General features: G+C 49.4%; 1 protein-coding gene across 1 annotated transcript in view; it reads right to left on the bottom strand.

Annotated features, from left to right (window-relative positions):
- Nucleotides 1–22,330, bottom strand: part of LOC148478319 (uncharacterized) — a 47,256-nt gene extending 24,926 nt beyond the window's left edge. Inside the window, exon 1 of the mRNA XM_088455591.1 lies at nt 21,908–22,330. Within this exon, the coding sequence (XP_088311717.1) occupies nt 21,908–21,974 (67 nt within the window). The 5' untranslated portion in view covers nt 21,975–22,330. The remainder of the gene's footprint in view (nt 1–21,907) is intronic.
- Between the last annotated feature and the right edge of the window lie 2,701 nt (nt 22,331–25,031).

Genomic DNA, 25,031 nt, shown 5'->3' with positions numbered 1-25,031 from the left:
TGGCTCCTGCAGCATGTGTACTGGTGATTGGCTGTGTGCCCGTACACACATCCAGATGTGCCGATGTATCTGCAGATATATATCGGCCGTGCTGCCAAGCAGATGCGATATGTCTGAACAATGTCATTCGCAGACATATTGGGGGTACACACCGCCGATGAGCTCACTATATATATAGGCACCTCTATTAAATGGCTGATATATCGCCCAGTGTGTACCCAGCTTAACAAATACACTGCTTGCAGATTCCAGAACTCCTCACAGCTGTAAATATTGTTTAGAATTGTTGTCTTATTTTCTACATGTACGTGAAACACCTACATAGTGCTGGGAGCTGATTAGAACTTATTAACAGCTTATTACATAAGAACGGTTTGTACACAGCAGCTAACAAGTTATTATCTCAGATGGCCACATATTAATACAACGCCTGCCTTGTGCTTATCCAACGGAATACATTCCCTGTATCTAACAAGAGGATTTGTGCAAATCTCCATATATTATCAAAAGTTCATAATAAAAATAATCTGAGTAATTCAAGTCAGTATCCCACTATATGAAGCGAGTCCTATCAGTCTATGGGGGAGTTGATTGGCGCCTATTACCAGGTCCGGATTAAGGAGGGGGCCGACAGGGGCGGTTACCCCGGGGCCCCCCACACACAGAGAGGCCCCCACACAGGGTCGGTGTGACCCTTTTCGAGAACAGGTGTCCAGCTACACCTGTTCCTGGATGGGAGCTACGCTGCCACGGCTTTGTGTTCTACGGTTCATACAGTCAGTGCTGCTGCATACAGCGCAGAGTGACTCCCGAGTCCCCTCATCTGCGTCACGTGACACATCAGCTGATGAGGGGGACTGGAGAGCAGCTCTGCCGGAATCGGGAGGTCAGGTGAGTAACCAGGGGCGGGGACGGAGGCAGTAGGCTCCGTGTGGCTGGTTGGGTAGCCTGCATGTGGTTTGGAGAGGGCCCCTACAAGTCTTTTTCCGGCCCTGCCTATTCAGTATCGTGCATGTCGCGTGGAATGCCTAAAGCAGCTAATCCTGTGCAAAATACTGGACGCACTGGGTCACTTTAGACAGGAGCTGCGGGTAGTGCAAAACAATTTAATTCCCCCCTATTTGTGAGGTGTCACATTGGCTCATCGGAGGGAGAAAAGTGGCAACCACCACCCTCCCCCGCCCTTGTATATAATGTCCTATACAATAATAGTTCAAATTGACATCTCTCGGCTGCTCAGGTTCCACAAGTTAGAATTATAGGTCTGACTGATCAACCACGAAGAACAGGCCTGCAGGGGGCGTAATACTATACAAAAGTCAAATTAGGGTGATAGTAGATAGCCCTGTTATTCCATAAGTCAGGTCACATGTCTCTACAGTACACAGAATACAGTAGAGGGGCGCAGACAGAGGACAATGGGCCTGATTCAGACCTGGACGCTATCCGCAGTGCGCTCGCTACTGTCGATGGTTGCTAATCTGCGCATGCATGGCAGTGCGCAAACTACACAGTGCGTTCGCAGATCCCTTGCTCGCACAGCAAAGCCAGCCCAGCAGAGTGAGTGACAGGAGAGGCCGTTTGTGGGTGGTGACAGGGGCAGTTCAGTAAAAACGGGAGGAGTGGAGGTGCGAACGCAGGTGTGCCCGAGTGTTTCAACGCCGTTTTAGAGGCGTGCATAATTAACAGGCAGCGTCATAGTACACGTCAGCAGCCATTTTTTTTACTCGGTTTTCCTCGCAATGTTTGCGGTAGAAAAAAAGCTACCACAAGCACTGCGTTCACATCCAATAGTGGTCGATGTACCAATGTTTTCACAAACTTCCAGGAGATGACGTGGGGCAGTGGGCGTCTCTGCATACGCTAAGGTGAGTCTGTATACACAAAGCGAACGCTCGTACAGGTAAGATGGGCGTGCTTCTGCCTTGGCGAGCGATCGCTCCCCGCCGCGTCACTTTCAAATATTTGCATGTGCATTGAGCGAGCGTACGCTCATAGCGACTGGTCTGAATCAGGCCCAATGACCACAGGCTTACATTATGAATTTTCACCTTATTTCATTGCACTCAGGTGGTTTATAATAGGATGAAAGTGGTGTATTCTGCCTGCAGCGATAACTTGTTTCTAATATAAATCAGTACTGAGTAAATCCAAACAACGTCTGAGTTTAACTGACCACATAAATAGCAACTGGCCGGACAATGTGGTTAGTTTTGCCGTGACGCCAGCACTCTGCACAAAATGACAGCTAATCCTGATTGAAAATGAATAGGAGTCAAGAAGATATTGATCGGAACAGATGGCAAATCCAGGTAGCTGATGAGGGCGATCGGCCAAGTGGTCATCAGGATCCAGTTATCTTCCAGGGGGCGTAGCCAAAATCGGACAGATGGCTGCAGCGACTGACACAGCTGCCCCTCAATGAACTGGTGGGGACTGAGCCCCTCATTCAGAGGCGCCCGCAAAATGCGAGCGCTCGTTCTGAATGTTGGCGGCCGCTTGTATTTTGAAGTGCGGCCTCCTGGTCGCTAGCTAAGCTGTGGGTTACCACCCACAGCTTTAGCGACTGACCAGCCAGGTTGATGGTCACGGTGGTCAAGACCATCGCGACCATCGGGGCTTGCGACGAGACCCTAAGGTTGGATCACGGCAACCGCAAGCCCCAGGGAGCTTCCTCTTCTGACCGAGCAGGAAGCTCCCCACTGACATCACTGCTGATGTCAGTCCGGCCGCTCACAAACCGCCAGGAGTTCCTTAAGGAACGCCTCCGTTTGTGAAACCACCCCCCAGCCCCACCTACAAAATGGGGCAAGCTGTCGATCGACAGCCGCCCCTTTTGTAGTGAGCTCCGGAGCGAGAGAATTTCTCTCTCGCTCCGGGGCTTGCGCACGAACAGTGCGGCCGCTGAGCGTGCGCAGGGCCTAAACATCGACCCGCTTGCGAGCGGGTCTGAATGAGGTCCTGACTCCCCAACTAGGGAGGACACGTGTCCCTCTACATCACTGCCCCCTAGACAACCAGGACTGTCTGTTCCTCTGTATGTCATGTCATTTATTTGGCATCTTATAATTATTTTTATTCTTTACGTCCTGTTGAGTATTTCAAATAAAAAGGAGGAAAAAAAAGTAAATTATTAATTATAAAGGGTTTTTTTTTTTTGTTTTTTTTGTGACTGGTTTCAGAATTCCACTAAGTACAGGTAAGTACATGCCATTTACCTAAGGTGACATCACCGCTTTAATATCACTGCCAGATTGGCTGTCTGTTCCATAACAACGCGCTGATACATCCCTTATGGGTATATAGTATATGCAAGTCCCATCATGATCTTATTAGTCAGTCAGTAAGCATACTTCAGCAGGCAGGACATGCTGGGGCTTGTAGTTCTACAGCTAGAGAGCCTCAGCTTTCTGAACCCTACCTTTGCCTAGTGCTAACATTTTCACTTTAGAATTGCCTAATCCTCAAATCATTATTCTGTGCAGGCTCATATTCCTGTCGCCCTAGTTTAATGCAGAGCTCTATGGGACAATAAGACGTAAGGGTATAGTACTAAAATTAGTGAACGAGGGCGGCCGCCCGCTTTTTTTTTTTTTTAAGCCGGCCTCCTGGCCGCTCTCTAAGCTGTGGGTGACGACCCACAGCTTTTGCGAGTGGCCAGATGATGGCCGTGATGGTCGCGACCATCGGGCTTGCGATGAGACCCTTGTGGTAGGGTCTTGTCTGCCGCAAGCCCCAGTGAGCTTCCGGCTCTAACAGAGACGGAAGATGTCAGTAGGGCCGCCCACAAACGGCAGGCGTTCCTTCAGGAACGCCTCCGTTTGTCCAGCCATCCCGCCTACAAAACGTGGCGAGCTGTCGATCAACATTGACAGCCGCCCCATTTCTAGAGAGCCCCGGAGCGAGTGCATTTCTCACTTGCTACGGGGCTTACACGTGCGCAATGCACAACCATCGACAAGCTTGCGAGCGGGTCTGAATCAGACCCTATGTCCAGTTTTCCAACACTACAGAGCACCTACTGCAAGAACACACAACCTCCCCTCCCCCCATCATGACATCACCACGGGCAGGGCCTTCCCTCTTGTTCTTCCCTGCTCCCTTGTCTCCTTCTACCTTTCAGTGACTATGGGCCTGATTCGGAGCTGGCCGCTGTAAAGGCACAATTGCGATTTCTAAGGGATTTGCATGTGCGAAAATACGCAAATGCCAGTTCAAGCATTGCCCTTGTGCCGTAGCCTCCGACGGACTGAGTAAACTCTGCAACACCCACTTTGTTTATCTAAGCAATGCTCAAGTCCGCTGGTGGATCTGACCACTGTGCCATCGATCAGAACATGTTTAACCTGATTCAGGTTAGTACATAAACCGCATGCATTACTTACTAAGCCGATGGTGGGTGAACAGTGCATGCGCAGGACCCGTTCTGATCATGTGTACAGCGAATCCCGCGATCACGATCGCAGTGCCAGACAGCCGCAACATGATTGACAGGCTGCGGCCGTTTGGGGGTGGGGAGGGGGTGGTGCCAGTCTGCGTTTGCATTTTCTGGGAGTGCCAAAGCCAGGCTCTGCGCCAGAAGACACAGATTTCCTGGCCTCCAAAACGCAGATAAGATGACTATTCTGCGTAGTCTTGGCTTTTCAGACAGCCTGTAGCCACAACCGATGGTCACAGTAGTGACACTGGACACAGCACTCGGATTGCAGATGCTGACAGGAGGCGTCTATTTCCTTCATCAATCGCAGAGACTTCCTTTTAACGCTCTCAAAATATAGCCTTCGAGGCTGCGGTGCTGCGAAAGAGACGCAGCCGCATGTATGTACACTCCCATGACAGAGCCTCTTTTTGCATCTACCCTTAAACGCCCATAGATTGCAAGTGCCGTCTCTAATCATAGCGAGGTCGTATGCACCTGCGTACGCCAAGTTCTCGCATGCACAGTAGCGTCTTTCTACACGGTGGTAGGGAGAATTATGGAAATGCAGCAGCCGCTATAAATTGTACAAAGACGCCCACTGACTGCGTCTCTAATCCGCCACTTGCTTACAAAGACGCACCATCGATCTTCTGAGCAACACTATGGCGGCTCAGAATGTCCGTTGGAAGTAAGCTGCTGGGGACAGTGCAGCTGCTTAAGACGCTGTCGCTGACTGCAACAAGACGCTCACGCCATGTCCGTGTATGACTAGCCCTCCCCCGTTACCTCCCATAAATGCACCCAGACTGTCAATGACTCTGTGACTGAGTGCAAATCAGAAACATGCGTTGTACAAAAAACATTGGACAACTGCGCAAACATCGTTCACCTCTGAATCACGCCCAGTATCACTGGGTACTGTATCGACTCCCGCCCACGATCCCTGCAAGCTTCAGCAAGTTCCCCTTCTCATGCCCCAGTTCTCTCTTCTAGCCAGTCTGTGGTGGCAAATATATGTTTGGTCAATTACCATAAGAAAACCATATTAAATTAGGGATGACCATTGACCATCAAATATTTTGCACCCATCAATGGTCTGGTCTATGGCCCTCATTCAGAGCCGTATGCTCTGAGCAGAGCGCACGCTCTGAATGAGGGCCGCCCTCCATAATTATGGAGCGTCCTCCTGGACGCTCGTATAGCTGTGGGTCACCACCCACAGCCTATACGAGCGTGCAGTTTGATGGCCGCGATGGTCTTGACCATCGCGACCATCGAAACTGCGAGCCGGAGCCTGCGGTTGAGGTTTTCAACCGCAAGGCCTGGAGTGATTTTGGCTCTATCAGAGCCAAAATCACTCCCACTGACATCACTAGTGATGTCAGTGGGCCGGCTTCTGGCGGTAGGCGTTCCCTTAGGAACGCCCCCGTCAGGGAGGCACGCCCCCCCGGCACGCCCACCAAAGGGGGCGTGCTGTCAATCAACATCGACAGCACGCCCCCTTTGATCAGACACAACGAGCTAAGGACTTTCCTTCGCTCGTCGCGTCTGGCGCATGCGCACGACGGAGCTCCCTCCATCGTGCGCATGCTCAGTGCAGAACATCGACCCACTTGCGAGCGGACAGCCGCTCGCGAGTGGGTCTGAATCAGGCCCTATGTCAGTTGGTAAGTATTTTTTTTTTTAATCGATGGCACGGCACTGCCACACCATCAATGGCAGCAACCAATGATGAGAAAACAACAGCGGTGTTGGTCCAATTACCGAGGTCTGCGCAATAACAGCACTCAGCCATCGATAGTTTTAAACAATCGATGACAGAGCCATCGATGGTGATCACTCAATTAAAATTTATATTTGGTGTTTGGATAACATGTCCTCCTTAAATGGATTATCTACCTTCAGATGGATTTAGTTTAGTAGCCTGTTGTGCCCTTTAAATAAATACATTACCCTTTCTTCCTAGTTTGTTTTTCAGCCATGTATTTACACTATCAAACATAGCTGTTCAACGCAATAGCCCTAGGATTCAGTAGTACAGATGCGCTCTCTACATTTTATATACAGAGCGCACCAGACAACATATCCCAGTACAACAAAACTAAACACCCCTGCTTGATGATATACAATCAAGGTTAATAAAACAGAGTGCATCTAAATATATCATTTGTTATACACCATATAAGTGTAATCAGAGCATAAACAACCAATACATTGCACGTAAAATGTGGAAAGCCCCTTATAAACAACAATATCTATTTAAGAAAACTATTATGCTGTATATACTGTTGAATAAATAGATGGAGAAACCGCTCTGCAGGATATACCTGGGTCACTCTGACCAAACAGTGATGACGATTTGCTACCCTAGACAAAGAAAAGAGCCCTTATGTGTCTCGTGTCGCTTTAAATCCAGACGAATGCGATCTCCCAAGATGCTATGGGGCTGCTTCTGAGCTGGGAGTAAAACAAAAAATGAGCAAGTAACTTTGGGTCTGATTCAGAGCCGCTCGTAAGCGGCCGCTCGTTCGCTCCGAGCGATGTTTGCCCAACTGTGCATGCGTACGGATCGTTATACGCATACGTGAACCAGTCAGTGCGGTCGAAATTCATGTGCTCGCAAAATAGCGAATGCCTGATAATTTGAGTGACAGGAGTAGGCGTATGTGGGTGGTAACATGGGAAGGTGTTTGAAAACGGGGAGTGGAGATCCGAACGCAGGCGTGCTTAAAGGTCAAAATGGGCGTTTTATGGGTGTGCATAATTAAAACAGCAGCGTCATTGAACACCTCACTGGGTTATTTTATAGCCAGAACTGCTCGCAAAATTGTGGTAGCAAAAACCAACCCCAAGAATAGCGAGCAGTTCATACCCTGGTCGATGTACTTGATTAATCTAATAAATAGTGGACATGACGTAGGATGAGAGCGGCCAGGGGGCGTATTTTTTCAAAAAACAACTGCAAGTTTGGTTCGCTCGTTCAGACCTAGAGGCGTGAACAGACCGCAAAGCGCGAACGGTTGATTTGAATAGCCACCCCTATTTTCTGGACGAGCGAGCGCTAATTGCGTCCGGCTCTGAATCAGGCCCTTTGCCCCTTGGTAAAACCACGTTACGCTGCAGATGGGGGAGAAGTAAAAATTAAATTGCAGTGTAAATTCAAGTCGTCCAGCATTTGTGGGCTAGATGCAAAAGCAGCCAGTATTTACCCTGCAGAATCAGCCGCTATGACGTTAGTGACAGCTTGAAATGGAGACTCCTGTTATTTTATCAAATAATAACTCTCATCCTACGTGTCAGACTGGATCTGGCTGTCCTCGTTTTTCTACATAGAACCTCCTTAGCAGCCCCCTGCTGAGGCTCACAATATACTTACACCCGGCCATTGAATGACACAGCGGGTATTTTGTGCAGTACACCGTCATACCCCTCTATCAAATATCAGCGTTAGGAAAACTCGCATCAATATTTATAAATGTGCCCTCTTAAAGAGTCAGCTGTACTGTAATGCTGCTTTTCCAATAAAGACTTGGCTGTAAGTGCAATAGCCCTCAAACTGCTCCTAAACTTGGTTGTAACCTATCTACTTGTGAGCTGGGTATCACTAAGTTTGAATAATTAGCAGTCCAGCTGTCATGGCCACTACTGTTACTTTTCTGTCACTGTGTGGACACAATGATGTAGTGCGCTGAACACAGTTAACCTTTTACTGCAACAGAGAAGCTGATCTATTTAAATGTTGCAACTTGGAGACAGTTATGGGGCAAATAAAAATTAGAATAATGCTGCAAATCATCTTCTTGTCAGTAGGGAAATGAGTGGAATAAACAAGTGGATGACTCTTTCATTTATTGGGCACAAATCACAATGACCATTGGGCTGATATGGATATTTAGATAAATAGCAAACGGTTTCCTTCTTAACATTTACTGTAGAGTCCATCTGCAGAATTCCCCCAGTCAGTGAGCGCTGTGACCACGGGAAGCTAATAATAGGATTATACTTTATAACAATACACAATGACTGTGACGTGCATGGCGGAAAGTTACAAACTTTTGGAGTTATAGTTAGATGCTTTGTGGTGGTTACAATACAGAGTTTTGCAGAAAGGTCATTATTCCTCTTCATAGGGCGGAATTCAATTGTTTTCGCGGTCCGGATCTCCCGTCTAAAGTGGCGGGAGATCGCGGGCCGCTATTCAGTTGTTCCTGCTTTTCGCACTGACCGCGCCCAAAGTGGTCGGGTTTAGCCGCGTAAATTGGCTTCTCCCCGACCAAAGTGCTGGGCGCGACCGCGAAAAGTGCCGTTTGGGCGCCCAAACAAGTCACTTTTCACCCATTTCAGTTCGCACCCCCCTAGGGCTGCGAGCTGAAATGGAGCACTGGCAGCTGATCGCGCCCGACAGGAGCAACAATTGAATAGCTCTGTCGGGTACGAAGGGGGGCTGAAAACAATTGAATTCCGCCTATAGTATTGCCAAGCTGATAGCAAACACTTATTAAGGTCGCTTACCCTCAGGTGTTTATACATTACATCCGAATAGATGAGGGCCTAATTCAGCATGGATCGCTACTGCGATAGCGTACGCAGGCGGCCGATGGTTGCGTACTACGCATGCACCACAGTGCGCGAGATAGCATTGCGATCGCACTGCGATCACTCACGCAGATCCAAAGCCATCGCAGAGTGAGTGACGTCAGGTCAGCATTTGGGGGGTGGTGACGGGGGAGTGGTTGGAGAAACGCAGGCGCGCCTGTCCATTTGAATGCTGTTACAGGGGCGTGCATAAATTAGCCACAGCGATGGCATATACGCAGCTTGTGTACTCACTGCGTGCGCCGAGGTTAGCGATTCCTGAGACAGGTCAGACCTGCTGTAATTCTGCGTGACAGCCAGATGTATATGCAGAATTGCAAAGCGGAAGTGGGCGTCTCTATGCTGGATTTGGGCCCCTCTATAATAGCTTTGCGATTGCAGTCATTAGCATATTTTCGCAGCAGACCTGCGTGCCTAATCGCAGCTGCGATCTCAATAGCGATCTGTAATGAACCAGGCCCTGAGTCTTTAATGCAAAGAATGCATCCACCTGTTACGATATAAACCCATTCTACTCTAACCATACGTGTTTGCACTTGCGTCTATGGGCCTGATTTAGACATAGAAGGTAATTTTGACGCCGCTGCGTCTTTGTGAGCAGTGGGCGGCTGTGCGTAATTATGCAACAGCCGCAGCAGGCATTTTTAGTAAAAAGACGCCCACTGCTGGCTTCTATGATCCACCGCTGCATCCGAAGACGCAGCATCGAATCAACTGCGGCTACTGCGCATACGCAGATCACTAAACATCAGAAATTGACGTAAATATCGGATTTACATAAATCACTTCATCAAGCCCTATGTACGGCTGCATCGCAGAACCATTTAAAGAAGTTTGTTTGGATATCGTGCATTCAGTGCATGTCAGCACACTTCAAGCCCATGTGGGAACGCACTGTGTATATACCCACTAGATTTACTCCAGCAGCTTATCCAGTGTTGTGCTGTATTTCCCCATTCATTTCTATGGCCCATTCATTCCTATATCCCATTCTTGTGAACTGGCTTCTATGTGCGGTGAGGTCAATGGCTGGGGGAGGCACACATGTATAACACAACACAGTTTTTATATCAAAACTCTGGAGAATGACAGGGAGTATGATAGGGGAGAGAGTATGACAGGGGAGGCTCTGCCTACCCTGACTGCACGTCCCGAAATGAATAGGCCATTGATATAAAGGGTGCTGCATGACATTGGTGGTGTTTTTATCCCACATCAACATAGATTCAATCTCTACTGACTTGTGATGAAAGCAGGGAGTTCCTGGGATGTATTCATAAATGCAGGGAAACGCATGAAGCACATATTAGTGCATGTACATAAACCATATATAATGCATTCACAAGCACACCATCCTTTTCTTTATGTAACCCCAATGAAAGTAGGAAACTGGCCTAACAATAGGAAAGCATTAATGTGACTTCATCAAACACTAGGTGATAATATGTCCAACAGTGTAAACTCCAACCAAGAGCAATTACACGTGTTTTAATTCTGCACCTGACCTGTGTTTTTAACACAAGTGTGATGTGTGGCCGCCAGTAGGTACTGGAGCACAGAAGCAGTTCTGTAACCTATTACTGTATACTACTGACACCTGCCTGACAGTTCCTGACTATTACCTTGTTACCAATTACCATACTGACTACCAACTGCGCACCACAGGTGGGATAGCCACAACTACTAGCAGCACAGTGTGACCACACACACACACACACACACAAACACGAGACCTGCGTATGCGCAGCAGAGAAATCACTGGGAACGCGGCAGACGCCATGATCCCGGAGACCTGCGTATGCGCAGTAGAGAGATCACTGGGGACGTGGCAAGCGCCATGATCCCGGAGACCTGCGTATGCGCAGTAGAGAAATCACTGGGGACGTGGCAGGCGCCATGATCCCGGAGACCTGCGTATGCGCAGTAGAAGCTGCCCCTGACTGGGAAGCTAATTGGCTACTGTCAGAGTGTGACTGCGCGCCTGACTCAGAGGTGGGTGGTAATGAGAGCCGCGACTGCGTCTTCTATCAGTGCAACTGCGTCTTTATGCTAATGCCGCCGCGATTCGTACAGAGATGTCCACCGCCTGCAACTCATATCCACTGCTTTGCTCAATAAGTCACACAATCAGCACAATCGGTCGCACCATCGGACATTAGAGCAGCTTTGTGGTTGAACAGAATGTCCATCGAAGAATGGCCACCGGCCCCAGAGCAACTGCGAAAAAAATGCGGTCACTGCCAGCAACACGTCAGCGTCTACATAGCCAACCCCCAGTTATCATTCAGGAACGCCCTCTTAAATTGTCCAAATTCGTTCCGCGTCAACCCTGCGGTGACCATCGGGATGCCATGAACAGACTACAAGTCTGCGACCAAAATCAACACTACGTCCACATCTCCGATTCAGCCCTGTGGGGGGTATTCAATTAATTGCAAGTATAGCAAAAATCCTGCCCCTGAGGGGGGTTTTCCTGCACGTGTGGGATTTTTGCTATTCTATTAGGTGGTGGATTTTTCATTTTTTGAGCGCCGGGAGGTTTTTCTTTTTGTGCACCTGCAGATTACGATACAAATATGGATCTGAGGAAAAATGTAAGTAAAACGGTATTGAATACCGTGGATATTGGGAGCATGCATATCCGCGGTAAGTCAAAAATGAGTGCGGGGTGCGCGCAATTATTTTGTGGAGAAAACCTTGCTCCCAATTGAATACCCCCTGTGTGTGGTAGGGAATTTACACTGTAAGCTCCAATGGGGAAGGGACTGATGTGAATGAATAAATATTCTATGTACAGCGCTGCGTTATATGATTGACGCTATATTAACAAAACAATAATAATATATAACGTACTGATCTATGGGCCCCGATTCAGCTTTGGGAACACTGGGCCTGATTCAGGGCCTGATTCAGAACCGCTCGTAAGCGGCCGCTCGTTCGTTCCGAGCGATGTTTGCACAACTGCGCATGCGTACGGATCGTAATACGCATGCGCGAACCAGTCAGTGCGGCCGAAAATCGTTTGTTTGCTAAATAGCGAATGCCTGCTATTTTGAGTGACATGAGGAGGCGTATGTGGGTGGTAACAGGGGAAGGTGCTTGAAAACGGAGAGTGGAGATCCGAACGCAGGCGTGCTTAAAGGTCAAAACGGGTGTTTTATGGGTGTGCATAATTAATACAGCAGCGTCATTGACCACGTCACTGGGTTATTTTATAGTCTGAACTGCTCGCAAGATTGTGGTAGGAAAAACCAACCACAAGAATAGCGAGCAGTTCATATGCTGGTCGATGTACTCGATTAATCTAATAAATAGCGGACATGACGTAGGATGCGAGCGGCCAGGGGGCGTAGTTTTCCAAAAAACGACCGCAAGTTTTGTTCGCTCTTTCAGACCTAGAGGCGTGAACAGACCGCAAAGATCGAACGGTTCATTTGAATAGCCACCCCTTTTTTCTGAACAAGCGAGCGCAAATAGAGTCCGGCTCTGAATCAGGCCCTCAGGACCGACTGCAAGTGCAACTGCGTACGCAGATCGAGCGATTGTTTGCCATTGCGCATACATATAAACTGTACGTGCGCTGCGATTACGGAAGCACAGAGAAATCCATCGCAGAGTGTGTGACATGCGGTCAGCATTTGGGGGTGGTGATGGGGGAGTGGTCAGAAGAAAGCAGGCGTGTGACCGTTTGAACGCCGTTTCATGGGTGTGCATAAATTAGCCACTGCGATGGCATACACAGCATGAGAGCCCTCTGCGTGCGAAGAGACTGGCAGTTTCTGCAGCTGGACAGGCCTGCTGTAAATGCTGTTTGAGTGGTCGATGTTCGACGACGGTAGCGATGTTTACACAGAAGAGCGACATTGGACGAATGTGAGAAAGCAGTAGTGGGCGTCTTATGCCGGCGGAGTTTTGGCAAGCATTGTGCAGTAGCGATCGCAGCTGATTCAGGCCCAGAGTACGATATTGCAAGTAACTGTGAACCTGGACAAACCACGTTGCAAGGGGTGCAAAGACATATAAATCTTTTTACATGCATGGCAAATACTGGATGCTTTGCATGTAGCCCACAAATACTGCACAGTTTTATTTTTAAATCCAACAAAAAAAAACAAAATAACAGGCGCTAATAATAAAATAGATTAATAATCGTAGCAGCAATTCACCCAGTAAGCTTGTACAAAACTCTACAGCACAGATAATGGTGATGCGCTAATCTAAAAAATATTTAAAAAATATATATAACAATATGTGATTATGGCCCTCATTCAGAGCCGTACGCTCTGAGCAGAGCGCACGCTCTGAATGAGGGCCGGTCTCCATGAAAATGGAGCGTCCTCCTGGACGCTCGTATAGCTGTGGGTCACCACCCACAGGCTATACGAGCGTGCATTTTGATGGCCGCGACGGTCGTGACCACCGAAACTGCGAGCCGGAGCCTGCGGTTGAGGTTTTCAACCGCAAGCTCCGGAGTGATTTTGGCTCTATCAGAGCCAAAATCACTCCCACTGACATCACTAGTGAGGTCAGTGGGCCGGCTTTTGACGGGAGGCGTTCCCGTGGGAACGCCCCCGTCAGGGAGGCACGCCCCCGGCACGCCTACCAAAGGGGGCGTGCTGTCAATAAACATTGACAGCACGCCCCCTTTGATCGGACACAACGAGCGAAGGACTTTCCTTCGCTCGTCGCGTCTGGCGCATGCGCACGACGGAGCTCCCTCCGCCGTGCGCATGCTCAGTCCAGAACATCGACCCACTTGCGAGCGGACAGCCGCTCGCGAGTGGGTCTGAATCAGGCCCAATGTGTATAGTGCATACAAACGGTACGATTGAAATGCACGATAATGATATCGATCATATCGCTAATATTGTGCATTTTTCGGTGCCTTCAACCCACCAACGACCTGCAATGTGCAAGCACGTATGGACGATAACGATATCATCCATCGCCCGTGCATGCAGGCCGACCTGAACGATATCGACTAGGTTACTATGGGGACCCGTGATCAACAATCGTTGGTGGTGTGTTGGATGATCTATATCGATCATCCAGCACACACGGGAGATCGTTCAACGATATCGTTATTGTTGACGATGGTCCCGTGTGTATGCACCATTAAACCTTCTTGAGATGGCAGAAATCTCTATCTAGAGATCTACCTGCTACTTGCTGACATGTATTTGCAGAGTGATAGCACAATATCTATGGAAGCCAGAGTTTGACTGTATCACCGGTAACCACTGCATTTCATTCAAGCCGGGATCCGGAAGGACGGCTGCCTGCCCTCAGACGGAGTGATTGTGTACTGGAGCAGCTCCACTCATAACCTGAGCCCTGATCGGGCAGAATTTCATGGCCTGATTCAGAGCCGGACGCTCTGACAGAGCGCTCGCTCTGAATCAGGGCCGTCCCTCTGTTTTTTCTGAACGGCCTCCTGTCCGCTCGCATAGCTGTAGGTGACCACCCACAGCTATAGCGAGCGGGCAGGAAGATGGTCGCGATGGTCAAGACCATCGGGCTTGCGACGAGACCCTTGTGGTAGGGTCTCGTTACCGCCAGCCCTGGAGTGCTTTCGGCTCAAACAGAGCCGAAAGCACTCCCACTGACATCACTTGTGATATCAGTGGGGCCGACCCCAGACGGTAGGTGTTCCCATGGGAACGCCTCCGTCTGGAGAGCCACGCCCCCGGCATGCCCACCAAAGGGGGCGTGCTGTCACTCAACATCGACAGCACGCCCCCTTTGGTACGAGACCCGGAGCGACGGCTTGCCCGTCGCTATCCGGGTCTCGCGGATGCAAACGACGGAGCCGGCTCCGTCGTGCGCATACACACTAGGCCACCATCGACTGGCTTGTGAGCGCTCAGCGCTCGCGAGCGGGTCTGCATCAAGCCCACATTCCAATCTCCCACACAGTAACCGGGAGCACCTATCCACGGCGCTGCGTGTGTAATAGGAGGTATATCCGTCCAACACAGTAGGAATTGTACTGGTCTCCATGATCGTTGTTATTAACCACTTAACTGACAAATTCTTTTTCCAAAAACCGCTCCAAAATTGTCGGTTTCTTTTATGATTGAATTAGGTCAAGAACATAATTTTAAACTTATCCATCACTATTTTATTTGCAAAAAAATTTTTTTTTTTTTAAAACACAGTATACCATAAAAATAGCAATTTTTATGTTATACTGTAGTGATGGCCATTGACAGCTGTACCATTGATGGTTCAACTATCGTTAGAAGCCATCAATTGCTTAGCGATTGGGCAAGATCTGTGTAGACCACGACTGTCGATGTTTCCTAAACATCAATTGATGGCTACCATCGATGTTTCAACATTGATGACGACCAGCAATGGCAAACCACTTGTTTTCAGTCAGACCATCGATGTTTGCAAACCATTGCCATCCCTAAACAGAGACTCTGCTATATCTATATATATATATAGATATATATATATATAGATATATATATATATATATATATATATACACACACACACACACACACACACACACACATTTTATTACTATTTTTATATTTTGCCCGATCACTGTTGCCAGCTGTGATCGGGACACATGGGGACTTGGGCAGGTGGAGCTGAGGCCGGAAAGGAGTGGGAGGGGCTGCCGGGGTACATAGCAGCAGCGGCGGCTACCAGAGCCGATGCTGCTGCTTCTCTCACACAGTGATCTCACTGATCACTGTGATCCGGAGCCGCAGCGGGAGGGTGTCCCGCTAGCGGCCTGGGTACATTGCAGCAGCGGCGGCTACCAGAGCCGCCGCTACTGCCTATTACTGAAATTGCTGCCCCATCACTGCTGGCCACAGTGATCGGGTCACAGCAGCAGCCGCGCTACATGAGCCGTGGCTGCTGCTTCTAGGGGGGGTGCCACCTGGGGCCCGATCACTGTGGCCAGCAGTGATCGGGACACAAAGGAGGAGGAGGCGCAGGTGTAGAGGGACCGGCAGGTCCCTCTGAGATGGGCGCCTGCTGGAAGTTAACTTCCACCAAGCCGCCCACTGTGTGTTTCTGACTGGTCGTATCAGATACGACCATGTCAGGGAAAGCCCAGTCTGGTATGGTCGTATCTGATACGACTGTGCCAGGCAAGTGGTTAATGTGGTGAGACTGTTACCAATATATTCTAAAACTTTGTTACACATACATACTAGCAGCCATACCGGACCTTGATTAAGAACTCTGGCCCTCATTCAGAGGCGTTCGCAAAATGCAAGCGGTTGCTCTGAATGTGGGCGGCCGCTTGGGTTTTGTAGTGCGGGCTCCTGGTCACTAGCTAAGCTAGCTGGTAACCCACAGCTTTAGCGACCGACCAGGTTGATGGTCGCGATGGTCAAGACCATCGCGACCATCGGGGCTTGCGACGAGACCCTAAGGTTGGGTCTCGGCAACCGCAAGCCCCAGGGAGCTTTCTGCTCTGATCGAGCAGGAAGCACCCCACTGACATCACTGCTGATGTCAGTGCGGCCGCCCACAAAACGGCAGGCAGGAACGCCTCAGTTTGTGAAACCACCCCCCTGCCACGCCTGCGAAACGGGTCGAGCTGTCGATAAACATCGACAGCTGTCCCTTTTGTAGTGAGCTCCGGAGCAAGAGAATTTCTTTCTCGTTTCGGGGCTTGCGCACGCGCAGTGCGGCCGCTGCGCGTGCACAGGGCCTAAACATCGACCCGCTTGCGAGCGGGTCTGAATGAGGTCCTCTGATCTCTGCCAAGAGACTATGGGCCTGATTCAGAGCCGGACGCTATTTGCGCTCGCTCGTTCAGAAAAAGGGGCCGCTATTTAAATTGAGCGCTCGCTCTTTGCGGTTTGTTGACGCCTCTATGTCTGAGCGAGCGAACGAAACATTCGCTCGCTATTTTGTAAAGATGCCCCTTGGCCGCTCGCATCCTATGTCATCTCCGCTATTTATTAGATTAATCGAGTACATCGAAAGGTGTATGAACTGCTCGCAGTGCTTGTGGTTGGATTTTCCTACCGCAATCATGCGAACAGTTCAGGCTAAGAAACAACCAAGTGACGTGGCCGATGACGCTGCTTTGTTAATTATGCACACCCTTAAAACGCCCGTTTTGACCGTTTGGCACGCCTGCGTTCGGATCTCCACTCCCCGTTTTCAAGCACTTTCCCCTGTTACCACCCACAAACGCCTCATCCTGTCACTCAAATTAGCAGCCCCTCGCTGTTTTGCGAGCACTCGATTTCCGACCGCAATGACTGGTTGGCGCATGCGCATTACGACCCATACGCATGCGCAGATGTGCGAACATCGCTCTGAGCGAACGAGCGGCCGCTTACGAGCGGCTCTGAATCAGGCCCTATGTTAATTCTGAATACTCAGTTATTGAGGCAGTAGATTGTTGCCATATCAGTCACTTACCATTATTATGTGATTAATACTTTTAATGTATTAGTGTTTTTTTTTAATATGTTTTAGAATATAAAATTGGTTATTATATATCAATTGGTGTCCTGAATTTTCATTTCTCCCATCGCAAGAAGGTTTAACTGTATTATACATCTTTTAGATATTTTTTAGATTAACGCATAAATGACCGATAAATGACCGATATGAAGTTAAGGCACGTTGGGTGAGACAAATGGTAAGATCCATATACTGGTAATCTATTACCATATAGGCAAACCGTTTGGGTACTGGATGCCGGCGGTCAGAATCCCGACAGGGTTAGGATACGGCACCAGCATCCCGATGGCACATACTGGGGTTAGGAGGAGGATTATGCTTGCCATACACCTATGCGCTTTCGGGCCTGTGTGTCCTGTGTTTCTTTAAACATTTCTTTACATATGATCTACAGGTACCAGTGGGCCCTTAATGCCCCGCATGCTGGTACTTGTGGTTCTCTAACTACCAGCATGCGGGGGAGGCTTGCTGGGACCTGTAGTTCTACTTGTAAACACAATGGGCCTGATTCAGACCCGGTCTCTAGCAAGCGTTCGCTCGTTGCTGGCGATGTTTACTAATGTGCGCATGCATCGCAGTGTGCGAACTAGTCCGAGCGATCATGAACCGCTCACTCGCCCAGCAAAGACAGCCCAGTGGAATGAGTGACAGGAGAAGCCGTTTGTGGGTGGTAACAGGGGCAGGCCAGCAGTAACGAGGAAGTGGAGGTGCCAACGCAGGCGTGTCCGAGTGTTTTAACGCCGTTTCATAGGTGTGCATAATTAACAGGCAGTGTCATAGTACACGTCACCTGGATGGTTTTACACTGAAGTGCTCGCAGATCTTGCGATAGGGTAAAGGCAACTACAAGCGCTGCAAATGCTCCCGATGGTACCTGTTGTACCGATGGTTGTATACACTTCCTGGAGATGACGTGCGCAAGTGGGCGTCTTAAGACAGGCTTGTGGGCGTCTGCATACACAAAAGTGATCGCACGCCAAGACATAGTGGGTGTGCTTATGCCTTGCTGGGCGTGTTCAGAATTTGCATACACTGGGAGCGAGCGTACGCATCTAGCGTCCGGGTCTGAATCAGGCCCAATGTTTACACAACACCTATAACACTATCAACCTGCCACCCACCGCCACCAGGAGTGGGTGGCAGGTTGATAGGGTATAGGTGTTGTGTAAACACCAGGGGTGGCGGGGATAGCCCCGGGCTATCAACCTGGGGTGCCTCGGGGGGGGTCCCCCGCTAGAAAAATTCTGGTGCTGGTTCTGGAAAATACAGGGGCACCCTACACATTTTTTCCCCTGTATTTCCAGAACCAGGACCTAAACAGAGCCCAATGCTGGTTGCGCAGAATACGGGGGACCTCCCACATAATTTGTCCCCCGTATTTTGGCAACCAGGGCTGGTTCTGACTAGCCTGGCGCTGGTTGTGCTTACATACCGGAGACCCCCTACGTCGTTTGTCCCCTGTATGTTGCCCAACCAGCACTGGGTCCCTACAAGCCCAGGGCTTGTTGGTGTGTGTGTGTCTGTGTGTGTTTTATTTTATTTTCACAAATGCCCATGCGTGTATCAGTCTTCTTTTTTTTCACAATTGAGGCCGCTCGGACGCTCGATGCATTGAATGCTGAAAAAATGGCACGGTCAGCGTACGAAGACGACGGAGAAGATGGACTGCACAGCTGATCACACGATACGTTTTGACAGCTGCGGGAGCATTCATCGCATCGTATCCTACCTAAAATCACACGATTTCCACGCGATCCATCGTACGGCGCGTCACAAAATCGGCCCCAAATCGCGTAGGTGTATGGCCAGCATAATCCTCCTCCTAACCCCAGTACTTACCATCAGGATGCCGGTGCTGGGATTCTGACAGGTGTCGGGATTCTGGTGCCGGCATTCTAAGTGCCTGCATCCCGACTGTCGGTATTTTAACCAGATCCATAGTCAAACCAGGCAGAAGTCTTGTCTAGCACTAAAAATGAGTTTACATTTATTTCCAGTAACCATGAGCACATGGGGGTGGGGGAAATTACTGATTTAAAGCACATGGGGGTGGGGGAATTACTGCCTTCGGGCATATGGGGATGGGGCAATTACTGCCTTAGGATATATATCACACACAGGTCCTGATTCTGAGTAGGGTGCCTCCACTCTTCCGTATCACCGCAGCAGCCTACTTACTTCCTTACGCTAATACACAAATCTGCCCGTATAAGCCCAATATCCGTGCGTCTACCTGTGGAAGCCCTTCCCGCCCACTCTATGTATGTCCGCATCCACAGCTGTTATCATGAGTAACGGGACTCGCTCCCACCCCATGCCGAGTGCAAAAGATCCATCAGGAACAGGGGACCTATCTGCATCCGCATGCTACAATACAGCAGGGAAGTTGGCTTACATGCCCATGACACTCCCACCAGATGGATTAGTCCCGTGTATCCGTATGGTCACCGCCCAAGAAATGCCCATTTCACTGAAAGAAAGGTCCGATGACGAACGGATCAATCCATACCCACTAGCAAACTACGTCTGTGAGCATACGCCTTGTCTGGTGCACGAGATCAGTCTGCATTCCACTTGCGCCCCACAATGCCAACTATACATACAGCACACCCTGAGTGTCATTACTATCGGAGCAATCTGTGGTCCTAGAGGACATGGAAAAGGGGAGACTCTCACTGGACACTCTGGTCCTGGGCTGGTGGTGCTCCCTGCTGTCAGATCTTATCCTCATCCAGCTGAGGTGACAGAGACATCACCCGGGTGTCACAGAGAGCGGAGACACTGGAGCCATCACAGGGACCAAGTCCTTGGACCTTTACTGAGGCTAATATTCCGGTTTGGGAGGCCAGCCAGGTGGGAGTGATGGGTCTGGACTGGGAAGGAGCAGTGACTGACATCCAGGGTCTCACTGGATCTGAATATCTGCCCTCCATTATCCCCCCAGACACGGACGTGTACTTTCACACATCAATTCCAATACTATATTATTATAGATTATATAATGATAATCACTGGTCATCAACCTGTATCCCCACAACACAGACCCTATAGCACAAGTTTCACCATCCACGCTAGATAATTGTATAATCATTGTGCATCATGGAATAAATTATTTATCTAGTTTAGTAGCCTCCATGTGTTCTGATCTGTGCATCCCCGTCTCTGTCACATTACAATTATCCTATTTATATTCAGTGAGGCGCAGAGCAGAGGTACAGAGTTTGAGGTGGAGAGCTGTCACTGTCATACAGAGTTAACCCCCTAGTGCCATTAGGATGGAGAGGTCTCCCTGTCATATAGAGATTATAGTCTTTATCTGTCTATATTGTTCACTGTATACCCATGTAATCCTGTATGTAGTTTGCCTATGTACAGTGCTACAAAATTCTTGCGGTGCCTTAGAAAAAATATATAATAATAAGAATACACCTTGTGTCCCAGTAGGATGATCAGATGTCACTGTCATACAGAGTTACCACTTATGTCCCAGTGGGGTGGAGAGCTGTCACTGTCATAAAGAGTTAACCCTCTATGTCCTGGTGTGATAGAGACCAGGCACTGTTATACAGATTTAACCCAGTGAGATGGAGAACAGCTACAGTCATACAGAGTTAACCCCCTGTCCCAGTGGGATGGATAGCTCTCACTGTCATACAGAGTTAACCCCGTTCTCCAAATGCATCAGATAGCTGTCACTATCTTCCATACAGAGTTAACCCCCTGTGCCCCAGTGAGTTGGAGACATGTCATTGTCATGCCGATGTTAACCCCAGTGGGGTGGGGAGTTGTCACTGTCATACAGAATTAACTCTCTATGTTCTCCATTAGGGTGGAGAGCTGCCACATTCATACAGCGTTAACTCCCTGTGCCCCAGTGTCACTGCCATACAGTGTGAACGCTGTACATCCCCCATTTAGGTGCACAGCTGTCACAGCCATACAGAGTTAACCCCTTATGTTCCAGTGGACTGGAGAGTGGTCACTGCCATACACAGTTAACCCCTTGTGCCCCAGTGGGCTAGAGAGCTGTCACTGTCCTACAGTTAACCCCTTGGGCCTCAGTGGGCTAGAGAGCTGTCACTGTCCTAGACAGTTAACCCCTTGTGTCCCAGGGTGCTAAAGAGCAGTCAATGTCATACTCAGTTAACCCCTTGTGTCCCAGTAGGCTAGACTCTAGCCTACTGGGACACAAGGGGTTAACTGTGTATGGCAGTGACAGCTCTAGCCGCTAGAGAGCTGTCACTGCCATACACAGTTAACCCCTTGTGCCCCAGTAGGCTAGAGAGCAGTCACTGCCATACACAGTTACCCCTTGTGTCCCAGTGCCATACAATTATCTGTCTGAATGCCCCAGTGAAGTACAAAGCTATCTGTAGAGCTACCTATCTGTGCCCACCTGAGCTGCTATACACATGCCAATGCCATCCCCTGTGCCCCAGTTACCTGGCAGCTGAGCCCCTGAGACCAGGGATAAGAAGAGTCCCAGAACAGCGATGATCTGTCCTCTCATCTCGGCAGCGGCAGTGTCCCGGCTCCCGGGCAGCAGGAACGGAGCTGCCACGTGTGACTGCGGACGGGGTCCTCCTTTAGGGTGGGGTGCCCCGTGTGACGTCACGGCAACTCCTGCGCTATGACTTCATGTGTAACTAAACTATGCATGTCAGGCGCGGAGCAGGGACTCCGCAGTAAGACTCCGGCGCAGTGTTACCTCCGGGGGCAGGTGAGTAGCAGTGCCTGACGTCACGCCGAGGCAGCGCTCAGAGGGCTTGACGTCACGTAGCTGAAGCAGAGCGTGTGACGTCACGGCGGCACTCGAGGCTCCCGCGACTCCGGCTCTATTGTTGCTGCTTTTTCTCGTTCTTAAGAATGATCTCTCTCGTGCAGCCGGCAGAAAACACCGCGGGTCGGCCACGCCTACGCCCGCTCTGATAGGCTGAGCTGCAGCTCTGTCCCAGCCCCTTACCTCATCTCTGCTGATGATTGGTAACTTTATTCTAAAGGCCCCCATACATCAGCAATTGATTGCTGCAATTCTGCTATTTGCCATCGATTGTGTATAAAAATCTTTCCCTTTTTCAATCGATTGTGGCAATTCTGCAATCTGCAATCGATTGAAAAAGGGAAATATATTTATACACAATCGATTGCAAATTGCAGAATTGCTGCAATCAATTGCTGATGTATGGGGGCCTTAAGGCAAGAGAGCCGGCCAAGTCCCTGGTGGTGGTGGACTGATGGTGGGTAGATGTTAGATGATCTGGGGGTCAGTCAGCCCCAGATCACCGCGCTGCTCTCTTGCCCGGGTGTCCCAGCCCTAGAAGACCAAGGACGCCTACATGGAATGAAGAGGACTACACTCAAGGGATAAGTGAGTATGGTACTTTACTGGACAAGAGGGCAGACCGGCACTAGGAACAAGGTAAGTATGTGAGTGCGGGTGAGTGTATGTGTAATAAAATAATAAGCCTTCGGTGTATGTGTCCTGTGGTTTTTTAAATATTTATTTTGCACTTGAACTAGAGGTACCTGCAGACCCTTAATCGCCTGAATATGCTGGTCAATCTGTCGATAATGACAGATTGGGCATGTTCAGCGATGAGGGAGGGTGTCTGCACTGAACGACATATCATTCAGTGTAGGCACTACAGGGGATGAGGAACGACTGTACGATTACAATGTTGTAATCGTACTGTCGTTCCTCTATCGCCTAGTGTATACGCGGCATTACTCGCATCTGCTCAAGCTATGCTCGCTAGCCTGAAGCAGGTCTATTATTTTGGGAGTTTTAGGCAAGTAATATTGTGCAAGTTAAAAACTTGCACTCTATTACATTGGCCATGGGTATCTCTAAAACCTGAACTGTTGGGGCGCCTTGAGGACCGCGTTTGGGAACCTCTGTTTTATTCATTAAACCGCCTTACTCTTTGTTTAAATTGATAATCGTGCAGCAGGGACGGCTCTAGGGGTGTTCGACCTGAGCGGTCGCACTGGGGCGCCACCCATAGAGGGCGCACCCCTTCCCAACATCCCGATTTCAGCGGACAGTATTGTCCCGCTGTTCCACCCGTGGGCCGAAGAGGCCCGCGGGTGGTCAAATCGGGAGGTTGGGGACCCCACCGCCGCAGCTGTGCGGCTGCGCCGGACCCCCGGAATGTGAATGGATGCAGCGCACGCATGCGCGCGGCATCCATTCTCTGACGGGAGAGGGCTGGGGGAAGCCCAGCCAGTGACGGAGGGCTGGGCTTTACCCCCAGCATGATGTTATTTGGAGGCGTGCCATACAGGCACACCTCCAAATAACGTCACTTAGAGGGCATGGCTTATAGTAATTAGGCTACGCCCCCAATTTTGGCCACGCTCGATTACAGGGCGCATAGTAACGGCCCGGCACAGGGTGCTCAGACCCCTGGAGCCGGCCCTGTCGTGCAGCAATGTGGACCCGGGTTATTTTACATTCTTTTATAATTTTTTAATTTTTATACACATAACATATAAAGGGAAAAGCTATCACTAGATGCCATTGTGTGCAGGCAGTATGGGGCCCTGTCTTTTACACAGTCACATGATGATAATGTCCTTGCCAGGAGCAACAAACTTTGATATTATCACATTTTAAAATGCGCCAGAAGAACCTTAGTTGTGCCCAGATCCAGCCCTGTACAATTTAATGACTTGGTGTCCTAACCCCCCACCTCCCACGCGCACACTCGCCCAAAAAGGTGGACAGCCTCCCGAAAATCGGTTGTCGCTCCCTGTCCCCGGAAAGGCAGGCAAACCTCCCGGCGGCCACCGCCTCCCCCACGGTATCAGAGGGGTGCTGACGCGATTCGCGCTGAATCATGTCATCGTGGCCCCGCCTCCCTCACAATGACATTAATCTCGGCATTGTGAAGAGGGGGTGGGGCCATGATGCGATCGCGCGATCACAACCATGCTCCGCCCCCAAGAAGGAGAGAGCTGGAAGTCGGCAGGTATAATCTTACAAAGAATAGTCAGGGTCGGACTGGCTCACAGCTGTACTGTACAGGGGAAATCTCTGGTGAGCTCTACTCCCTTCTCTAGGAGTCAAGTTCCAGACTGTGCACCTAAATTATATATTGATACTCTACTAGAAGGTAAGTAACTTGGTGGAGAAGAACCAGGGATGAACTTGGGTGCTTGGTTTGTTGCTACTGAAACTACACCAAGATTAGTCCCCCTGGCCAAAGTGGACAGTCCAGACACACCTGTCACCTTTATTGGTTCATCACACAATTGAAAGGGTGTGGGTATAGATTGATATATGGGGTGGGGGACATATTAAATATATACAGGGAAGAGGAGACAAAAGATTTATAGGTTTATATACTGTAAGTGAAGGGTTTGGGGGAACAAAATATTAAATATATACAGGGGAGGGGGAAAATATAATGACATTAATATAAGAGAAGGGTAAGGGGGCAAAAAATATTGCATTTATATAAACGTAGGGGTTGGGAGGGACAAATCATTATATATATATATATGTATATATATATTTATATATATATAGAAAATGATTGTCATAGACAAGGGCTCTCTCCAAGTA

The sequence above is a fragment of the Taudactylus pleione genome, unplaced genomic scaffold (assembly GCF_031769625.1).
Source record: "Taudactylus pleione unplaced genomic scaffold, aTauple2 ptg000662l, whole genome shotgun sequence".
Classification (NCBI taxonomy): Eukaryota; Metazoa; Chordata; class Amphibia; order Anura; family Myobatrachidae; genus Taudactylus; species Taudactylus pleione.
The sequence above is the reverse complement of the archived record's forward strand: the minus strand, read 5'-3'. Positions and strand labels throughout refer to the sequence as shown.